The sequence below is a fragment of the Aotus nancymaae genome, unplaced genomic scaffold (genome assembly GCF_030222135.1).
Source record: "Aotus nancymaae isolate 86718 unplaced genomic scaffold, 86718_ANA_hifiasm-v0.15.2.pri h1tg000021l, whole genome shotgun sequence".
Classification (NCBI taxonomy): Eukaryota; Metazoa; Chordata; class Mammalia; order Primates; family Aotidae; genus Aotus; species Aotus nancymaae.
Window position 1 is genome coordinate 26,266,934 of NW_026988433.1, and position 22,937 is coordinate 26,289,870.

The 22,937-nt window shown below is 38.1% G+C and overlaps 1 protein-coding gene across 7 annotated transcripts in view; it reads right to left on the reverse strand.

Moving 5' to 3' along the window:
* Nucleotides 1–1,770: 1,770 nt before the first annotated feature.
* Nucleotides 1,771–22,937, reverse strand: part of RIC8B (RIC8 guanine nucleotide exchange factor B) — a 116,298-nt gene continuing 95,131 nt past the window's right edge. For 2 of the 7 annotated variants that reach the window (XM_012469176.3, XM_064379899.1), the window contains 2 exons: nt 20,028–20,147; nt 1,771–5,180 (listed from right to left, as the gene is read on the reverse strand). In XM_012469176.3, coding sequence (XP_012324599.1) covers nt 5,069–5,180; nt 20,028–20,147 — 232 coding nt within the window. In that variant the 3' untranslated portion in view covers nt 1,771–5,068. Of the gene's footprint in view, nt 5,181–11,115; nt 11,289–11,932; nt 12,072–16,418; nt 16,506–17,814; nt 17,954–20,027; nt 20,148–22,937 lie in introns of those variants that run through there. The other 5 variants (XR_001110082.3, XR_001110085.3, XM_012469177.3 and 2 more) reach the window with 5 other exon arrangements.

Here is a 22,937-nt window from a genome sequence, read left to right on the forward strand (position 1 = left end):
TCTTTTGTAGCAATAGCATTTTTCCTGTATATGGAAAACTCATATGTTACCTACAAAACTTTGTTATTCATTCCCACAATCCTCCTGACCAGCATTAGCCACACCTCATCCCAGCATCCTGTGACACTTAGTACAGACTTTGGTTATGGACTTCTCACACTGCAGGCACTTTGGGGATAGGACCTTTCAGTATGTTTGTATACCCAAGCACATTGATGAGTACCTGGGACAGTCAATGCTCAATAAATGTTAACTGAACAAATTGATATGGATTGGCGTGCTTGGGAGTATAGGTTTATCATTGAGACTAGTTCCCGAATAGGAGCTAGATAAGAAATATGCGAGATACGGAAATGAAGTAAAAATATGTTGTTTTCCCAATTCTGTTTTTCTCATTTGTCTCTTCTGACATTCTTTTCTTCCAAATACGTAAGATTTTATTGCATTTTTCTGATTGCAAAAGCAATACATTTGAAGCATAGTATTTATACGGACTCTGGCATCAGGCTTCAGTTCAGATTTTGCTATGTGTATCAAATAATAAGCAAATAGAAAAGGCTATGTACTTGCACACAGTGCTTAACACCTTTATGTCTTAGTTTTCTCATCTGAAAAGTATTAGAAGCTATTATACTAGTGCTTACTTCTCAAGATCGTTATGAAGTTAGACTCTGCATGCTAAGTGCTTGGCACAGTGATTGCTGAACAAGTACTTGCAGCTTTTATTGTGAAGTTCAGTGCAGAAAAGGTAAAGGTCTCTAAGATCTGGATATAGCTGGAGAGTAGGGCTTAGGATCTTCACTGTGTTGCACTAAAACACAAATCTGACTCCAGAAGCCTTGGGGAACAATTTTGATCTTTTCTCTTAGAGCAGCCTTTCTCAACCTGGGTTCATTTGGACCACACAACATAGAAAGTAACTGGAGTGACTTATCTTCTCAGTTCTCAGAGTGTTACATAACTTACACTGTTCTAGATGCTTGGGAGAGTTATGTTCATTGTCTACAATTCAGGCCATGTAGGTTTCATTATCTCCAAACTCCTCCTCTTTAAGAAAGGCTGCTCTGATATTCTTTGATGTTTCTTAGACCTGATGCAGGGACTCGGCACACTGCATGAGACTCACACCACTTTAAATCCTCTCTAGAAACCTCTCCCTTTCCTTAAACCTTCTCATGGTTGCTACAAATATCTCCTTCCTCACCCATGATTTGTTCCTAAAAGTTTGTTCTTTCTCCATATTGTGCTTATCACACACCAATTCTGACATGTGTTACCTTACTTTTCCCAAGAGTAACACAGCACTCCCTATCCCTGTGTGTCCTCCTCCACTTCTGGAATTGCAGTGAATAGTATCTCCAAGAAAACTAATGCCAATAACTAGACTAAACACTAAGCATGGTTAACATCTTTTTTTTTTTTTAATGCAGACTTAGTTCTAAGTTGCCTGGCTCTCTTCAAATAACTTTCCTTGACTAAAACTATAGTTATCTGGGCACTTAATAAAGTTGTTCTGACTTGTGCTGTCAAGGCTTCTGTAAGACTGGTGCTGTATGGCAAAGCAAGTCTGCTCCTCCTGGTGCCGCCCCTAGTTCCTGCTGCTTTCCAGAGCTAACTCATGCTGGCTTCTAGAAAAACAGCAGGCACCACCTTTTTTTTTTTTTTTTGGATGGGTGTGGTGGAAGTCATGATGTCTTCTGTTAGAAATAATATTGGGAAGGCAACTAGCAGTGTCTGCCACAATTCATATAATGGAATATCATATAGCCATTAACTTTTGAAGAACATTTATTGACATGGGAAAATGCTCACAATATGTTAAAGAAAGCAGGATACAAATCTGTAAATACAGCATGATCCCAATCTTGTAGTAAAATAAATTATATATGCATAGAAAAAATACAGGAAGGAAATACACTAAAACATTAACAGTGATTTCAGGATGGTGGAATTTGGGGTAAATTATTTTCTGCATTTTCCAAACTTTCCACAATGAACATATATTACTTTTATAATCAGAGGGGAAGAGGAGGTCAATACAGGTGACACCTAGTCCTGGGAGGTGGCAAGACTGATGTGGCACTAAGGAGGTGTTTAGAGTCACTTGTACTGCCTCAGTCTGTGTCCTCATTTATAAAGAAGGGATAATAACACCAGTCCTGCCTGCCTCCCAGGACTACTGGGCATCTGAAAGGGTCACAATATCTGATGATTGTTCCTCTGTAGCAGCAGCTCAAATGCTTTATTTTAGGACACATGCCTCCGTACCCTGGTTCCAAGGTCAGGAGAATTGGGGCAGAGGGACCAGCCTGCAGCCTTGGTCCCTGGCCTATCCTAAAGGATTCCAGGTCTTTCTTGGAAATCCAGTACTGACCAAGCAAGTTTCCCACTCATACTTCCACTCCAGGTCATTTCCCTCTTAAAAACTTCTTTAAACTAGTTCTGTTGAAATAGTTATTGCTTAAAATGGCCTGAGAATGACCACCCTCCTCATACCACTCTGTTCCCAGCATTTCAGAGCCTAAGGAGGCACAGTGTGGGCCCAGGTATGCTGTGGGGAAAAGGAGTGGTGCTGGGAATCAGGCCACCAGAGTTGGACTCTTCCTTGCTGTAACATGGGATAACTTTCACAAGCTTTCTGGAGAGGATCTTTCATATGAGATAAGGTGAGGTTACATGAGATAACATACATAAAAAGCCCAGGATATAGTAAGCACTTAACAGATATTAGTTCTTTCCGTGTGCCAGATGAAGTCACTCTTCTTCTTCTTCCCCGCAAGTTGTCTCTTTTCAAAAACAAAGCTTAGTGCCCAGTGCAGAGAAATGCAAAATGAAACAGAACTCATTGAAAGCAGAAGAGCACAGCTACTTAAACAGGACTGTTAAAACACTTACTCTGCGTAAAGAAAGCCAGTAAGATGGCATTTCATTAAACACATCTGCATGTAGGTAAGCTGACATGCATGCCAAAGCTATTTGATTATAGAAATTATAAAAATACTTTAAAAATGCATTTGTAGAATGAAATAACAAAAATACTTAAATTTTTTTCTAAACTTTTTTTCACTTAATCTAAAATTATGAATTGCCCATTTCATTTTATTTGCTGTTGGTTAAAACCTGGGTCACTCAAAATCTTTCCCTCAAATATTTTGGATGAAATTCTAACATGTATTGTCTTCTTCGTAGCCTTTTATAAAATATTCTGGATTTAACTGCTTCTTTTAAATAAACTCAGGGTCACCATTATGCGAATTAGTCTATAGGCCATACTGTTTTACACATTTTCTGGGTCAACTAGAGTATCCTTTGCTAAGTAGATAGTCCCAGATTTGCTGTCTTGAATGGTTTATTCTTCTCATCTCACAAACTAGTTTTCAGTTGGCTTTTTTCTTCTTTCAGTATGCCTGCCTTCAATCTAGCAGCCTCTTTCTTTGCCATTTTTTTTAGTGAGCTTCAAAGCCAGCTAACAAAACATGTTGGAAGCATATGCAAATTTCAGTACAGAGTCTAAGAGTGATATTCTTGAAGATCTCTCCCATAAGTTGTAAGAAACTTTGTGACATCTCTTCTGGCAGCTGAAAGGCCTTTTAAAACTCAATTCCTGATTTTTTTTGTTTTCCAGAGAAATAACTTCTGGATAAATGACCTTTTCACTAACACTCCATGTACTTTACCTATCCTTAAAAAGGCTATTGTAAGTGAGAGAATGGATGTAAAAGCACTTTAAAAAAGCATAAACTGTGAAGTAGCATTGTTTAGCCCATGGATCTATAAAGAAACACACACAGATGGCTAAATTGAATCAACCCCAATGTTTTATTTAAAATTTTAAAAGGCAGTGGTTAAGCACATCATGTATGTATATATATGTATGTATGTACATGTGTATATACATACATATATATACAGGAAACCAACCCCTTGTCAACTTTAGCCACTGATCAGCTAGGCCCACTGTCTATTGCATGATTCAGTTTCTACTTCTTCATAGGACCAATTCTAAAAGTAAAAATAAAGAGCCTTTATCAGTTTAACAGTAATTAATTGTGTTTCTTTTTTTTTTAAAATAAATAAAGTTACTATTAAACTGATCACATATGGTAGAAAGGTAGAATACACACACACACCAGCACACACACAATCCCCAATTTAAAACATGATGTATGAATGACCTATATGTACAAATGGGTGCCTCTGACTCCCCCACCCCAAGCAGAGGCCACGAAAGAACTCCCATTACTGAGGGAGTCTCCATTCTTTCTGCTGGGATGGAGGATGTGTGTGTTCCTGGCACCCCGGGTGAGACCTCAGAATGCACACTCCCCATGCACTGATACAGATGATGGTTCAGTTCTATGGTACTAGTGTTCAGGTACATTAGGGAATAAATAGGCATTTGTAGCTGCCTGAGAATTAAACCATCATTTATAACTTTTTATAGGGAGAGAAATGCATTCTGAAGTTTTAGCTAAGTGACATACAAACTTTTAGAATATAATCAGTTTGTAAGTCTGAGGCTGTGTGTGTGTTTCTATATATTTATACAAAATTGATATGAAGAATGGGGCTAGGTTTATGGAGCAGCTGCTAGGCTTCCATTTAGTCAGTTCTGATCTAAGAAGTCACTTGCACAGGGCCTTTATTTACCAGCTCATTCTCCTTCTCACGTGCCTCTGGCTGCTGGAGAGATTGAGAAGGGGCCACTCACACAAGTGAGGGGAAGGACATGGCTAAATCTTCTGCTAAGAATCTTGGCAAAAAGAATTGACAGATTCAATCAGGGCCACATTTTAAAATAAAATCCTTCAGTTCCATCCTGATGAAATGGAATTTTTTTTCTGCTTCTAGCCCCTGTAACTCCGTCTAACTGCAGCTCTGTATAAATGCCTCAATATCGCAAAAAACACAGGGTCACCTCTTAAATATGCTGGATTCTCAATGAGTAAACCAGTTAATGTGTTTCTAGCCAAAGCAAGGGCATAAATGTTTTAGAGAAAAGATTCCCCTGGAGCTACAGAGAAAAGATGCTGATAAAGCAATATTGAGAGTTGAGCAGGTGATGCTTTTAGTCTGTGTCAGAGCTGGTCTCTTCGATGACAGAGTACTGGTTGAGTGCTTCCTCCAAAGGCGTTATTGTCCCATCAGGTTTTAGTCCCATTGGTTTAAGCAACTCCTCTCTAGAAAAAGAGATAAAAGAGAGAGAGAGAAAAAAAGTATTCACCAGCATCACACACACACCCCTCCCCCACCACCCAAATCCACATCCTTTTAAAAAGAAAGTCTTTAAAAACCAAAGTATTTTCCCTTGAGCTCTCTCTGTGTGTTTGTAATAGGAAAGATGAAAGGGGCATGGAAAGAAAAAGAGGGAGATAAAAGGCTTCATTCACACAGGCCAAACCTACTAAGCCAATTAAAAGTATGAAAAGTCAAGGTCTAAATGGGCTCAGGACAAGGAGCAGGTCTCTTCTGTTTTGAATAATTAACTTTTTTTTTTTCCTTTTGTGGATTGGTTTTGTTTTAGAGAAGCTGAAGCTGCCAAAATTTCACCTGCCCCAGTGGTTGGAGCATACAATTAAATGGCTGATTTGATATGCACACACTTCACTCAATGGAATAAATCTGTCATCTTGATTTTGCCTCTATCTCTAGTGATACTAAGTACTTGTTGATTCATTTCAAATTAGTTGGCCTTCTCCAGTTCTCCCCCCGACTTTTCTTTCCTTCTTTCTCTTTCACTCTTTTCTTTCCTCCTCCTCCTTTTTAAAAAACACCATTGCTTTTGTTTGTGGCAGTTTAATTATGGGATTGACAGCCATTTTAATCTCTTCAAAGCTCCCCAACTGCAGCTTTTCAGCTAATCCAATTATATCTACTCCACAAGTTACAGCCTCATCTAAAGATGATTAATTATTGATTAAGCCAATCAAAAAGCATTAGGAAAGATTTATTTAATCTTTTCATAGGCTCTTATTTATTACATGGAGATTATGGTGAATGTACCTGTTGAGTTGCTAACTTCAGTCCTCCCATCCCTAAAAAGGTCAGCAGTGCACTTAAGAGTGGACTTGAAGAGCCCCATGAACTGCTTAAAACTTATTTATCACAGAAATGGGCATCACCCCCCCAAAACATGTCCATAACCAAAAATCCACATGGCAGCAGCTATAATGTTGGTGGGATTTGGATGGAAGGGAAATGACTCCCTCCTCACAGTTGTCCCTTAGGCCAGCAGAAAGAAGGGTTCCCTCCTGGGAAGGTGCAGCCAGCCACACAGTAGTGTAATGGTGTTACAGACACAGTGAAACCTCCTGGGGAGGAGTGAGAACAGCTCAGTGGTCAATGGATAAGCCAACAGGAGCCTAATGAAGAGCTCTGACTAGCTCCAGTAGACTACTTTGAAGTGTCTGAAAATTTTGTTTGGGAAATGTGAATGTCTGTCAGGCTAAGTTGAGGATCCTGAACATTATGAAGGAGTAAATATGTTTCCCAATCCAAGAAATGGGGTCAGAATCATACAACTTTAAGTTGGAAGGGGTCTTAGAGATCATTTAGTCCAACCCCCTTTTTAATAAAGGAGACTGAATGACTCACCCAAGGTCACTTATCTAGTGGCAGAGCTGGACCTGGGACATGGGTCTCCTGAATCCTAGTTCAGTGATCTTTGCAGCCCACCACATCTGGATTATTGCCCTAACTGCATTGGAGGAGCACACTGAGTTCATGTCTTCAACATCTGTTCAATTACTACGTGACAGGAACTATGTCATATACTAAGAAGAAAAGGAAGATGGGGTATACCTGCTGCCTTTGAGGAGCAGGTAAAACAAAACTATTAAAAAAATCATTTAGAGCATAATGGGGTAAATGCTGTCAGAGAATTATGAACAAAGAACTGTGGCAGCTCCTGAGATGAATTACTGATCAAGCTGCCTGGGGGAGGCAATGCCAAGTGAGGGATCAGTAACTGGTCCTTCACTAGGCAGAGGGCACAGAGCATTTCAGACAAAGGAGACTGTAAAGAGCTCTGAATGGCCCCACTGACTTGTGTGATTCTGTAGACCTTTTTGGATTGTGTCAGCTCATCTTTTCGATCTCTGTGCTCTCATGAAGCTGGGAAAGGGCCCAGTGTTTGGGGAATCGTGAAGTTCGATGAAGGAGGGGCAGGAGGTAAGGCTGCGAGGGTAGTTTGGGATGCAGTAGTAAAAAATATCCTAAATGCCAAAATAAGGAGCTTAGATTTTACCCTGTAAAGAGTGTTTGATTAGGATTGTTTTATAAGAAGTACCTCTGGCACAGCATGACAGACACATGGGAATTGGTGGCAGATGGACAAGTCATTAGGGGCCATGATAATAGTGTGTGGGAAAGGAGACAGAGCTGGATGAAATCTGAGGTTGTGGGAAGAAAAGGCAACATTTCTGAGGTAGATGTCACGACTCACTGGTAGGACAAGGGGTTGGTGAAGAAGAGTAGTAAGTAGAGAGTTCCTGTTGTTCCAGCTCTGATGACCAAGTGGATGGTGATTCTATTCACTGGGGCCAGGACATAGGAGATGGAGATTTGGTGGGAAGATGCTCACATATTTTAGGACCTGAAGAACTTGAGGTACCTACATGACAACCAGGTTGAAATGTTCCGTGGACAGCTAGAAACAATTTGTTTCCATTAAAACTTCTCTCTAGCGCTGACGTAATTATGTATCTGTATTTTAAATTCCTAGTTCTGATTGTGCTAAAGGACTTTGTGATATTGGACACTACATATTAACAACTGATGCAAAAGGAGAAGAGGGAGAACCTGCTAGGAATGAAACACTGAGGGCACAACGAAGTGTGGGGTAGGGACAGGTAAAAGTAGGATTGGCAGATGGGACTAGAGAGAATCTATCAAGTGGTAAATTGCTGGGTGGATATACCATCACTCCTGAGACTAACACTATTGCATCTCTTTGATAAAAAGGTGATTCTGGGGCTAGCTACTAACTTGTATGAAGTATCTAGCACTTTCTCATCTAAACCCAGGAGGAGGAACACTTTCAAATAAGTCTATCAGCTTTATCCCTGCTCCCTAATCCAATTATGGAAACAATTAAAAATACTAGTTTTATGGTCAAATTATGATTTCACTGTGGAACAATGGGCCCCGTATTTTAATTCTCTCTTGTAAACTATTTTTAAGCATTTACTTTCTGGGTGCTTTGTATCAACCCTCATTAAAACGGAAGCTCCTCTGAAGGTATGAATTTTGTTTTCCACATGGCTCTATGCAATGCCTGGGCTCATTGACACTTCTGTAGGACAAGCGTCAGTGAAAACTGGCCATACAGTCATGAACTGTGCAAATGAATTAAGGCCGCAATGTGATGTCATGGAAAGAAACAAAAGATCTGGAGGCAGGAAGTCTGTTTGAAGTCCTGATTCTCCTCCACTTACCAGCTGGTGTGATCTTGGGCAAGCCTCTGAGTCTCAGTTTCCCTACCAGTGAAATGGGGGTCATGATAATCCTGGCTGTACCTACTGACTAGTGAAGATATAAGGAGTAATAGGAGGAGGAGGGGTAATAATAATAATGTAGACCAAAGAGTTGTGAATTGTGAAGAACAAATATTTGTTGTTATTATCGTGGTATAGTGAAAAGCACATATAGGTTTTGGAGTTGGATGGACCTGTGCTCTAATTCTGGATCCACCAGTCACTAGCTGTAAGACCATGAACTCAATGAATTCCATTTTCCTTATCTGTAGAATTAGGACAGGAACACATACTTCACACTAAGTTGTGATGAGGGCAAAAGGCTATATAGTACATATAAAGTGTATAGTATAACATTAGGCTGGAATGTAATTAGAACCCACAAATTGCAGTTCCTGTCCTTAGGTGCTTAACAGAAGGTTTTCCCATGCTAGTTAGGAATTAAGTGGGGGAAGAATATGCAGAGGTAAATAAAAGACATGGTCCCTGTCCTCAAGAAGCTTTTAGTCAGTTCAGAAGATAAAACACACACACATTAAACAATATTGAAAGAATTACAGAACAGCAGATCAACAAGCTTGAGATGATTAACAGGCAGAGCCCTGCTTTCCTTAAGCTTGAAAATTCATCAGTACACCCTTACTGTATTTGCAATTGGTTTAAAGGAGATTTATTTTCCTGTCTGGGAGTAGAAGGAGAGGATCATTTACAGATGTGTGACTGTTTGTTCTTATGGACCCAAGGCTTATTTCTCATACCCCCATCCTAACTTTACTAATCTTCTTCCTCCATCCTTCAACTAGCAGCCCACAAATATCAAAATGAAATATTTGATACAGAGACTCACTCCTAAAAGGCTTGGTAAATGACCTGGTTATACTGGACTGTTTCATTTATAATCTCAGACTATTTCATTTGCAATCTGTTGTATCTAGATCAGCATGATGTGGACAGAGAATGGGAAGCTTTCATGAGCACCACAGAAGTATTCCTTCACCAGTCATATGGGCTATGCACATGTGGGAGGGACACAGGAGGAGACAGGGATGCTGACCACAGGCTCCTTGCAGTAGGTGGACTCAGGGGCCAGACTGTAATGGCAGTGATGGACATGGATTCACAGGGAGAAAGGCATCCCAGAAGCAGAAAAATTAGTCAAGCAGAGGCATAGAAGCAAGAGTTAGTTGTGTGCAGGGACTGGCAAGCAGGCTGGCTTAGCTGAGGTAAAGGGAAAAAAAAAACTCAAAAGAGATATGAGGTATAAAAGAGGATTTGAATGGAGACTTTGAATCCCAGGCTGACAAATCTGGACTTGAGTACAAAGGTATTTTTGTTTTCAATTTCAAGAGTACCACCCCACCCCCCACTTCTAAGGATATTTAAAATAATTGTCATTACAAAGTTTGAAAGCTATGAAATACTACTGCTCTGATATTTTAAAGAGAATGTCTATGCTTTAATTATTCAATTTTCATATCCCTATGTGTCTAGCACAGTGCCTTGCAGATAGCAGATCCTCAATAAGTGTTTGTTTGTGAATGAAATTTAGTTGTGCTTGATATTATCTTTCATTTTCCTGAAGAGAAAACGTATAGTGTCTAATGGGACTCCTAATGACTAGACCATGAAGAGAAAAGCTAAATCTCTGGGTAAAGCTCCATTTTCATCACCAAGATTTACAGGGTTAGAAACAGGACTGACATTCCACAGGAAATTCTGTAGAATGCTTTCCAGAGATTTCTTGTTCTCTACTAGACTGTGAGCAACTTGAGGGCAGAGTCCATGTCTTCTCAGGCTGTGATTTGTCAGTATCTAGTATAGAACACAGCACACAGCAGGTGCTCAGTAAATGTGGCATAAATGGAGAATGGCAGAGACCATTCATTAGGAATCATGCTCATATTATTTTAACTGTAATTATTTCCCTGATGAATTAATATCATCAGGCATTCTGACATTTCAGCAGAAGTCAAGCCCCTTTTTCACCATACAGCCTGGAATTCCCAACCACTAACTGGTATAGATGGGCTTCTTCCATATGGGGCATCAGAAGATCTAGATTCTGGTCTCGGATGTTCCACTAACTTGCTAGGTGTCCTTGGGCAGGTCACTTGCCTCTCTGGGCTTGAGTCTCCCCAACTATAAAGTGAGTGGTTGGACAAGATGATCCCCAATATTCTATACTAATTTCAAGACGCTAAGTGTTGAGCTATGAAATAATTTTGATCTATTTTAAAAGCTGCTAGGTTTGTAAAGATACTCAAACTCATTATTACTAAGCCTTTGTTTCTAATGTAGATATTCTAAACTTAAGAGTGAAATACAGCATCCTACTAAATTGTCACAGACATACACCAAGACCACAAACCCTTTCTGCAAGACTACCAGCATATGATTAAAATGATTACAAAGGGAAACCAAAGCAACGGCAAATCCTACAAAAAAGGATCCAAATTCAATCATGGCCCTTAATAAGCAGGCCATTGCATAAAGAGTTACGGGTCCTAAATTCTGAAGGTCCTATCTGAAAAGGATGGCTATGTGTCAGATATATGTATATCATGGTAAAAGGGAGATACTGTATATTGAAATGTGTATCAGGATTAAGATATTCACATAGCAACAACTCCTTCATACTTACCTTCAATGCTACATACAGGCCTTAACACAAGTTAAGACTGCCCTCGTATCAAAAAGTACAGTGATGTCTACTGGATAAAGAGCCCATTCTAGGCACTGTGACAGTATCATGGCGGGCTTCTCATCTGATCAGGCATCTGGCCAGGGAAGAGATAAGCCTCCAAGAATGTTCAACTGGAACGAAACATCATTTAGAAATTTGATCTTACTAAACGATAAGGAACCATAATCTATAAGGGCTTGGCCAGGCAAGAGGACACAGATAAAGCACGTCCAAGAAACGAAACCCTACTTTGCCCCAGCCTAACCCTTGGGACTGCTAATGGAAACCAAAAAAATACTTTCTTAAAGATCTAGGGATGGGAGATTATGAAATTTACATCATATTCAAAATATTCTGGTCTGTTTTTTTTTTTCCAGATATATTTTAACATTTTCCTGAGCCACCATTTCCCTGAAAGTATGGTATACTCTGGGATGCCTGGGCTCATATAACTTCTCAGAACCTTAGAGAAGGTCCCACTTTTTAGGGCTTCTGGTTCCTATATGACTTTCCCCCAAAAATGACAGTGCAATATTGGGGTTCAGATACTAACATACCCAATTGCACATTATAGGTCAGACATGTATGTGTATAAAACACCTTACTTGACCTGAAAGCAAGAGAATACTCTTGCCCACAGCACATGGTTTTGTGCAGTACAAACAAAACATTCAATTCAAGTGTACTTGTTGAAAAACAGGACATAATTAAGCAGTTGGTAAAATGCATTCTTGTTTCCCACTTGCAGATCTCCCAAGAGTCCCTTCGAATTTACCTATACGAGTTTCAGCTTCCCGCTTGCCACTTAGCTTGATAACGACTCAAAAATCATTCCCTTGTTTTCAAGGGCTCTTCTTTCTTGTCTGCTCTGTGTACTACAGGGCAGTATTGACACATGGAATTAATGACAGGGTCTGTAATGAAACAACAGTCATGCAAACACCAGTCTGCTCTTTTGATAAAACAGCATGTTAGAGACCTATTCACCTCCCTCTAATTGAGTACTGCATAATAGTTCTGATCCTTTTATGTAACATATTTTGTTCTATCATTAGAAAAGAAGAAAAGGGGGGGGAAACATATGAGGCATTGCTTCCTTCAGTCACCCCCTGATTAATTCTCTGTTTTTAATGAGGGCAGCTGCTATTTAGGCAGGTTCTGTTACATACTTGTTTTGTTGACTTCTGTACAATGTATAACAAAACCCAAGACAGGATAATTGGGAACCATTTCTTAGGCACAGGATTCCTGCTCTTAATGTAAGGTTGGCTTGGAAAAAAGAATCCTGACATTTTAAATTAGCCATTTCATATTTAATTCCTTTTCACATTTGAAAGATGGGATGAGAAATTAGTATATAAATAAAGCATTTTAATTAACATAGAGCTTTTCAAAAAATGCCTGTTAGAATGGAGCCTATGATAGCCCTGAGAAGGAAGCTCTGTAGTTCTTTGTTAAAAGTCCAAAGTTTGGGAGTATATCAAGATTTTAGCATTACTGGAATAGCTCATAATCCACTGAAGTATAACGGGTTTCTCAATAACTTGTGATAGTCTTATAAATGTTTTCACCTTTTTCTCACAGAAATAATATAACCTTTGGACTGGTTAACATGTTCAGTTAGATACTGTGAAAGTGTCCTTTGGGCTTTAACTTGATCCTTCATCTTTCATCTAATGACTTCCTAGTGCTGACTGGTTATACTGATCTTTCACTAAGCCACTAACTCAGTAGGAATGAGTATGGCAGTTTTTCCATAGCAAATTTGAGGTCTAGGCTACATCTTTCAAAGACGATTCTGAGATCCTACCCTCAGCCCTCATCATTGTGCTTCGGAATTGGGTACAATTGGGAAAGTAAAATATGCCACCTAAAAATACTGTTACCCGAGACAAATGGATATGGCATACTGTCCCCACATTACCATGTCTTTCCACTTTGTAAAGGTAATTGGTAATTGTCTAAAACCAGGGGTGTCCAATCTTTTGGCTTTCCTGGGCCACATTGGAAAAAGAAGAATTGCCTTGGGCCACACATAAAATACACTTAATACTAATGATATCTGATTAGCTTTAAAAAAAAATGCAAAAACATTTCATAATGTTTTAAGAAAGTTAATTAATTTGTGTTGGGTGGCATTCAAAGGCATCCTGGGCTGCAGGTTGAACAAGCTTGGTAAACAGTCCCATACAGAAGCCTTTTATAAGTTAGGTTTTATTAATGTGATCACATGTATAAGGATTTGTCAGAAAAGCCATAATCATTCTCTTTTTAAAACAATTTAAAAACCTTGTATTAACATAGAATCATAGAAATTTTACTTGTTTCCTTCATAAAGCTTTTTGTTTTTTAAAGCATAAGCTATTTAGCATTTGACCTGATACTTGTCAAGAGCTCAACTATGGAATGAAAAAGCAGTAATGCATGTCCTCGAAATCTTAGTTCTTTTCTAAGGTAAATATGCTTACTATCTGTCTTTTGTGCTTTTCATTTATTTAAAATTTAGAATGTCTTACTTAAAAATAATCAGACTTACAACTTTTGAGAGCTGTTGGTAATTTTCGCAATAGCATGCAATCTGTAGTCTCAAGACTGATAACTGAACTTGGATTAGTCACTTAATCTTTGGTGCATTTAATCCTTAAAAAAATACCTCTGACCCTACTTAATTTATAGGACTATTTTAATAATCAATGGGGATAACATATATGGAAGCATTTTTTAAACCTTAAAGCACTATATAAATATTAGTCTTTTATCATTGTTCTCATTTCTGTTAGATCACATGCAAAGTTTCTAAAAATCTGCTACCCACCTCACAGTAAACAGCATGGTTAAGAAAATATAGAGAAAGAGAGATAAGGTATAGTACTGAAAGAATAAAGTTCAGTTTTATCTCTAATTGGTTTTAAAAATTATTTCTTGGTAATTTATTTACATAATTTTTCTACTCTGTTGTTCAAAGTAACAAAATAAATATTAATAAGAGGTGGGCATGCCAACTGACACTGTTGAATAAAGTAGCAGAAACAGAAGTTCTTAATGCTCTTTCCAATTAGGAAGACTTAAAAGTTAAAGAATGAGGAGAACTAAAAGAGCAAACAGTCAGTGGAGATGATTCTTATTTGATGTTCCTCTGCTAGTCAAAAGCCATTTCAGACAGTACTTTAACCAAGAGCTCAAAATAGTTATTCCCACTACAGATCTATAGAACAATGATTACAATTAGGCAATATAAAGGTAGCCTTATATCCTACTTAAAGGTGTCTAGCCATTGGAAAGGTCCTCTATAACCTAAGGATAGACAATATTAAGCTTCTCAAATTAATCCTCCCCTGACCTTAAGGATATATTAATTTAGCTGGATCCAAGTCCTCTTAATTCAACTTCCAAGCAATCTTATAGTGTATTTAAATGAGGTATAACAGCACTGTCTAATAGAAATATAATGTAAGCCACAATGTAAGCCAAATGTATGTACTCTTAAATGTTCTAGTAGCCACACTGAAAAATAGGTAAAATTAATTTTAATATTTTATTTAACCCAATGTAGCAAAAATATTATTTCCATATGTAATCAATATTAAACAATTAATGAGATATTTTACATTTTTGTGCTGAGTATTTTACACTGATAGGGCATCCCATTTTGGACTAACCACATTTCAAGTGCTCAATAGTCATATATAGCTAGTGGTTACCGTACTGGACAGGGTAGATCTACAGAATTTTCTGATGAAAACAGGATCTTTATATTTTCATATCTGTAACAGATCTTACAGTGCTCTAAAAATTAGATCATGTTTGTGAAATGTGCCTGAAAAGCATTTCCTTCACTAACTTTATCACAAAGGGAGGTATAATCACAGTTGTTGATATTTTTGTGAGGAGAGTAAAATAACTTATTTATAAGAAAAAACTATGTTATTTTTGAGTTATAAACTACCTGTCTTGGCCTTAGTAAGTTTAAAATTAATCTTTTGATTAAAGGGAACTAATCCTGTATCTGTACCTGCATTTATTAAAAAAGTCATGTTCTAAATAGTACACGGTGACTGGCAAAAAAAGAAAACAAAACACTTATTGGCTAAGGAGTAAGAAAAGGAAGAAATGGTAGAACAATTATCTTTCATTTATATAAATATAAATTTTAAAACAGATTTTGATGGCAGAATATATAAGCAAAAAGGCAATGTACCTTGTTAGACAGTGATGGGGTAAGGATGAGCAGAGGATTAACTAGCTCTGGTTTCAATTTAGAAACTAAAAAGGATTAGGAAAAAAAATGTAATTTGAAATATTATTTCCCTTTGTTAGTTTAAGCTTAAGCCAATCAATGCTCTCTCCCCTTTCCTAGAGGAGGCACTACTATTATACAAACTCAGTGCTATAGCTAAGGCAAATGAAAATGTATGAGCCACAGTGGACTTGCTTTAACCACACAATTCCCATTCAGATCTCCTGCTAGAGTTGCAGGGGCTTATTTTTTCCGAAGTCAGGGAAGGAAAGAGGAGGTGAAGAGGTAGGCAAATTTCATCTGCTTTTCCATCTCTACCCTCATATTAAAAATGTCAAAGGAGGCTTTCTATAATTTCATGCCTCAGGGATTAATGTTTATGTTTGATAAACATTACAGTTATTCTATATTAAAGGAATTATGGACCCCAATATTTAAATAAGCCAGTCATGGCCCAAAGTACTTTATGGAATTCCTTTCTGGCCCTGAATTTTATGACATCTGGCTAAGAAATGGAACTGACAAATATACAAAGTCTTAAACCACATTGGTATTTTAAAGCAAAAATCTGACCTTCAAATATGGGGATCAGCTATTTTCATTGTTTTATCATCACATACTGTGGCAATCACAGGGTACAAGGCACTGTACTAGCTAGACATGATGGGATTTATAGGGTTCAGATTCTTTTCAAACTCTTTAGACCTCCAGGTGCACCGCCAATCCCCTTATCTGCATCTGTCACAAATATAATCTTTACACTAAAAAACAAAAATCGCACTCTTAAGTCAGCTGGCATTCAATAGGAAGAAAGTATCTGAGCACTAATCTCTCCAGTATCTTTGAAAATCCAGGTAAGAGAAAGCTGCTAAAGTGGTGAGCTCCTTGAGGCAGTGGCTATGTCCAGCATGGAGGCAAAATAGAAATGTAATTTTAACTTTTACATTGGTGGTTTTACAATTTTGGTAGTGAATAACCTCTATACCCTACACCAGGCTTAGTAACAGTATTTGGCATGACCAACCTTAGTCATCATCACTTTGGTAAGTGCCTTGGCACGGGCCACTGTTGCTAACCACCATCCTGGTGCAGGTCCTTCACATCTGCTCTCCTATGGATGGAAAAAAGGAAGTGTCTAGTGTCCATTCATTGGCCACATCACCTCCAACCCTATCCTTTACTCACATGCCTTTCAATTCAGGTGCAGGAGAACACGATTTCATTTTCGAGAAGGAAAGTTAATCAGACAAAGCTATGGTACACTATTAGCACAGTAAAGACTTGGTTGAATGCAGAACATCCAAGAGTAAAAGGGAGGGAACTAACCAATAGTACAATGCCGACAGGGTGATTAGGAAGTGTTCTGGCAAACACTTACTGTAACAGAGAGACACAGTAGCACAGTGGACAGAGCAAAGGTCTTGAGTTCTGGAAAATGAAGGCCTAGTCTCATTTTTTTTTAAAATGAAGGTAGAAAGAGAATGTATGTGAAATGGTTTTATAAACTGTTAAAAGGAAGTGAATTATCAGTCATTAGCTTGGAAATGCTGTGGGCAATTCTTTGGTACTTGTTTCCCCCAATGAGAAATCTGATAACATACTATATTAATCAAATAATGATAAAACAACCTGAGCTATTTAGGAAGAAATAAGTAGTATGTGACTATCCAAGACTTACTAACAAGATTAAATTTCTCTCTACCTGGAATGAATGGTCATTTTTCTATTAAATACCTCAAAATTCTAGGATCAGCACAAATGCTAGCTTTCCTGTGAAACAGTCCCTGAATCATCCATATAGAATGAACTAATCCTTTTCCTGGGTGCTTACAGTTCAACATAGACCTCATTTTATCATTATTTCCTTCTACTTTGTATTCTAGACTAGATTGCAGTCATTTCTTCCACTAGAATGTGAGTTTTCCAAAGGCAGAGACTGTCACATTCGCCTCTGAATCTTCCTCAGCTTTCTAGCACAATGCCTTGCACAGAGTAGCTGCTTAGTCAATGTTCCCTGAATTGTACTGAGTTCAGTCTATTTTGGCTTTATGGCATCTTTTTTACCTCAAAAAAAAAAGTGAAAAGAGAGAAGAAACTTAAGACCAATGAGGAATACAGCACAAAAGACATGTAAGACGCATAAAGAATGGCTTCATTCTTTGCATTACTGCTTTGGAATGCCCACTGCTGATCTTTATACAGTTTTATCATTGATTGTGTTTAGTGAGAGCAAATGTTAGAAAGCACACAAAGGCAGACAATGTAAAACACCCACCACACGTCATGCAAAAATTCTGTATGATTTAGAACTATTCTCAAGGTTGCCTTTTGCTTCAACTTTGATGGCAAAATTGGTACCATCAAAGCCAACATAAGAAGACATATTTGCTCTGCTTTACACATGCAAAAATCAGTGTCACCTTCAGCTGGGCATCTGCTGGGTATTTCCAGATAAGTAAGCATCTTCTTTGAGGCATAGTTTAAATCAGGTGGAAGGTTGGTTATTTCAGACTTGATGTTTGTACATTTGTTGACAGCTTCTAGAATATGTGGATTCCCCTGAGATTAAAAGGAGAAGGACCTAGCACCTTTGTTTTCTGTGCCTGTGATAGAGATGCCTTATGAAATGGCAGTATCTCTATTAGTAAACCAAGTATGTGGATTATATTGCATAGTCTTAGGCAGTTATTTCCTCTATCTCCCATTTTCCTATCTTGGAGTTTACTCATCCAGGGTAGATGGGCCAGTTAAGTAGTATTTGTGTTAACCTTTAAAAACTCATGTTGTTGGTCAGAATGTAAAATTTATGCAACTAGTTTACTGTCCTAACACACTAATATGTTCTACTCAGGTCCTTGCTGATACTTCTTGTCAGGTTTCTACCAGACAGACTCTGTTGGTACTTTTTTTTTGAGACCGAGTTTCACTCTTGTTTGCCCAGGCTGGAGTGTAATGACGCAATCTTGGCTCACCGCAATCTCCGCCTCCTGGGTTCAAGCGATTCTCTTGCCTCAGCCTCCCAAGTAGCTGGGATTACAGGCATGCACCACCACACCTGGGTAATTTTGTATTTTTAGTAGAGACGGGGTTTCTCCATGTTGATCAGGTTGGTCTCGAACTCCTGACCTCAGATGATCCGCCCGCCTTGGCCTCCCAAAGTGCTGAGATTACAGGCGTGAGCCACCGCGCCCGGCCCAACTCTGTTGGTTCTTATCCTGTTGTTGTTATATCACTGTGTTTCATTAGCTACATCAGCTCCTTCTGGAAGCAGCAAAGCACACATTTTTATACATTCATTTCAAACTTATTCTGCCTCCTATAGGTTTGTTCTATCAATATCTTCTCTGTGACTATTAATTCCTTCTGGGAAGGAACATGTCTGTTCTATACGAAGGTATGGAATATATAATTTGCAAACAGGCAACAATGTCTTTTGAAGATTGTAAGCATAGTTAGTTAGCTGTAAATTCTAACCGTTTTGAGAAAGGATGAAAATTTAAAAGGGCTAGGTGGAAGTTCCTGAGTTCTCGTCATATTAGCTTTAAAGATAATTAAGCTATTTACTACTAAACAACCTCTATCACATTATCAGCATCATACTCTGTGGCTGGATAAATATCCAAACTTGTCACACTCCCCATGTCAGTCTTTTGTTCTTGCCATTTCTACCCTAAGCCTCTGCCTTAATCTCTGCTTGTTTCTGTATTCTACCTTTCCCTTTCATGGTTGGCTTTCTGGCTTTTCCATTCCAATGGCACCTTCTTTTGATTGATGGATACTAGCCTTTACATAGTTACTGTGAAAAAGGAGATGGCCAGAAGAAATTCATCTTTAAGTGGCAGCTGCCACCAACACACAGAAGCATTCATTCAAGATGGCTTAAAGAAGATAGTGATTCAATGTATGACTGGAAAATAGAGCGATTCAGCCAAGTATGAAAGGAATTATTTTCTAATAACTCCTCCAAGATGACTAGTTGTTGATTAGTATACATTTGATTTAATTATTTTCAAAACTGGTTATTTTTGGAGGGGAAGGAGGTGTAAAGCAAGAGGGGAAGGGGAGTTTTTTTGTTTTGTTTTGTTTTTGTTAGAACTCCTAATTAATACAAGTCCCTGTTTTCAGAAAATCCTTCATTTGAGGTATTTCTTTTCACTTTTTCTTATCGGGTGCATGACATTTTAGAATTCTTGGTTTCAGCAGCAACCCAAAAAGGCATAATGGCAAACTTACACATCAAAAATGAAAAAAAACAAAAAACAAAAAACAAAAGCATCATGATTTGAAACAAAAACTAAAACAGGCTAAAACAAAAATACAAGCAGCAGCAAAATCACTGAATCTAACTCACAGCATCTTTTTGAAGACAGGGAGGTTAGTTGGTTAAATATTACAATGCTCTGGTAGTTACTATCTTAGCTTTGAGAATTTAAATGTTTAGGAATGAACATCCAGAAGCGGCACATGTAGAAAAACCATGGTAGCCAAGAGATATCTGAACTGCTGCCTGGGCCACCTTATTCCAATCAACATGGATTTCCAGAGTTGCTGTTCTATGGTAACTCTCAGTGAGAGAGACAAAGAAATAGACCATTTTTAGAAACCAAGCAAAAAATGGATGGGAATACAATACCTGGAAAGTTTATCAAGCATGTTGACAAGTTTCATGGCTTCATATTCTTTTTGTTCTTCTGTCATTTCATCTATGGGGTTTGGCATTGGTTCCTCTAAATGACCAGTGATAAGATTAATGCTACAAAAAGAAAAAAAAGTTATGCTGTATGTTTTAAAATTATGCTCTTTCTATACTTTTCTGGTCCAACTTGTAAGTGATAATAAGAAAGAGTATAATAGCCAAAAAATTGGCAATAATTTCAATTTTATGGTATAGAACTGATATAGGAATTTTTAAAAATGGATTTTACTAATTTGCTTTGGGAAATGTACTACTTTTATTAAAAAACAAAACTGTCTTGCCAACTTTTTTTTTTTTAATGCATGGTTGCTTTTTAAAAATACAAAATTTGATTAGTGCCGTTAGGATGAATATCCATGGATGCACAGCTTATCCATTAATTCTAAGGGGACATATGATTTCAGGAAAGAAGAAATGAGGAAATCCATTTGGTGATACAGCATAAAACATAAAAAAAATTGGAAAAATGATGACAGAGAGGCTGCAATCTGGAAATGAAAGCATGCCAATTTATAATCTCAGGAAATTAGTCCATTAGTGAGACCACAGAGGGCAATGAATGTTTAAATAATAAAAGATAAAGCAGAAGAACAATTTTAATTAGGTTTGATCTGGCCTAGATTTAAAAAAGGAATAAAATCTAGCCTACCAAGAGACAGGTATATCACCCTGGCTTTCTGGAAATAGATTTAATGCAGTACTTAAAATGAATACCTTGCATAAACTTTGTATGAGGCTATAATACCAAACAAACTATTCTCTTAGAAAAAAGCCGTATTTTTTTTTTGAGGTGAAGAAAAAAAGATAACTCTTTCAATGCCTCCTAAATATCTACAAACATTTTTCTAGAGAAGCAGACAAGAGATTACAGTATCTTGTAGTAGCCAAGTACAGATAGTTTGTTTTTTTGTTTTGTTTTTTTGATGAAGTCTCGCTCTGTCACCCAGGTTGGAGTACAATGGCACCATCTCAGCTCATTGCAACCTCGGCCTCCCAGGTTTAAGTAATTCTCCTGCCTCAGCCTCTCGAGTAGCTGGGATTACAGGCACACATAACCACGCCTGGCTAATTTTTGTATTTTTGGTAAAGACAGGGTTTCGCCACGTTGGCCCAGCTGGTCCCAAACTCCTGAGCTCAAGTGATCCTCCCGCCTCAGCTTCCTAAAGTGCTGGGATTACAGGCATGAGCCATGGTGCCCAGCCGCTAGTTTCTTTTTAATGATCAAATTAAATATCCTGCAAATAGCAACTACTAATAAATTGCTTTCTAGTTTCTATGAACACAAATGCTTTCAGGAGCCAGTTTAGATAAGCAAGTGAGTGAGTAGGTCAAATACACACAATGTGGAGTGTTGGGAGATTGGAATCAACTGGAAAACAGTCCTGAGTTAAAAAAAAAAAAAATACTGGCCAAGACGGAGACACAGTGATTAATTAAGTCTTCTGGTGGCCAGCTTGCAACCTGTTTGAGACTTTTGCTTGGGCAAGTTACTTTCTTTACTGACCAGGGCTTTTCTCATTTGGGGTAAAGACTAGCTTACCATGTACTGTTATCTATTACTATTAGATTTTCTTTTCTTTTTCTACCTTCCTCAGAGGCTGCAAGACATACAGATTCTTATGGAAGGACTCAATGCTCGCTATCCTTGAAAACCTGATTTAAAACCTATCATCTTGCTATTCTTGCATAAGACCTACATCTAGAGCCATGCTTAAAAAACTTTTTTCACCCATTAGAAACCCAATATATAAAACAGACAAAAGTGAATTGCTCAGGCAAAAAGGGGATGGAAATAGCCAAGGAGATGGGGGCCTAGAGTCCCTTTATTTGTCTCCTACCCACTTGTTTTCTCTTAAGGTACTTTCACAGGTTCTAGGACAACCTGAAAACCCATAGCCTTGTCATCTATTCCTAGCCTTTGCTGTACATTAGAATCACTTGAGAAAATTTTTAAAAAGCTTGGGCCTCACCTTAGACCAACTAAATCTGTGTGTGTGTGTGTGTGTGTGTGTGTGTGTGTGTGTGTGTGCGCGCGCGCGCGCGCATGCACATGCGCATGTGTCCAGAGTGCTTGCTTTAGACACCCATTGTGTGCTACTCCTTTTTACAGGTGATCATAAAAGAAGAGAAAAAGGCCTCTAGTTAGAGGTCATCAATAAAAATGCTGAATGGGTCATCATATTTCCTAAAAGTCAAGAACAAAGAAGACCCAGACAAGGCTTCTGAGAACTATGGAGATGTATCCAGATGCCACACTGAAAATACAATTCCACCACCCAGCCATTATTTGCTCAGGCATATAACAAGACATCTCTTTTCACTGGTTTCTTTTCTGCCACCTGTTAAATTAGAAAAACAACTAGTCTTATAAATAAATAGATGTGCTTATTATAGATACATACCACTTCCCAAGCAAAGAAAATCAGGCCTTAGAAGGAAGTATAAGGGAAGGTAGATGTATTAACGATGTAGATCATGCTTATTTGCCTCTTGAGAGATAGCTTCTCTCCTTCAATTCAGTGGAGCTGTGATTTGAAAAATCAGGCCTGTAGGCAATTTTAGGATGTAATGACTTTGCACACATGATCATATGCTTCAGGGAAAAAATATGTCAGGAGGACACACTGGTAAACTATGTGGTATTGGGGGCACCACAGCATACAAAGTCGCTATATGAATTCCTAGATTAGGACACAATTTGATGTTTTTCTTGGTTTACTTTAGAGCTTAGTGGAAATGAAGTCTGTTTTCCATAAGCTGACCTCAAGTCCCCTGGCTGCTAAAATGATATAATGGTTTGCTCTGAAATTAGCTACTGAAGTAACACAATTCTTTGCTATCTGAGTA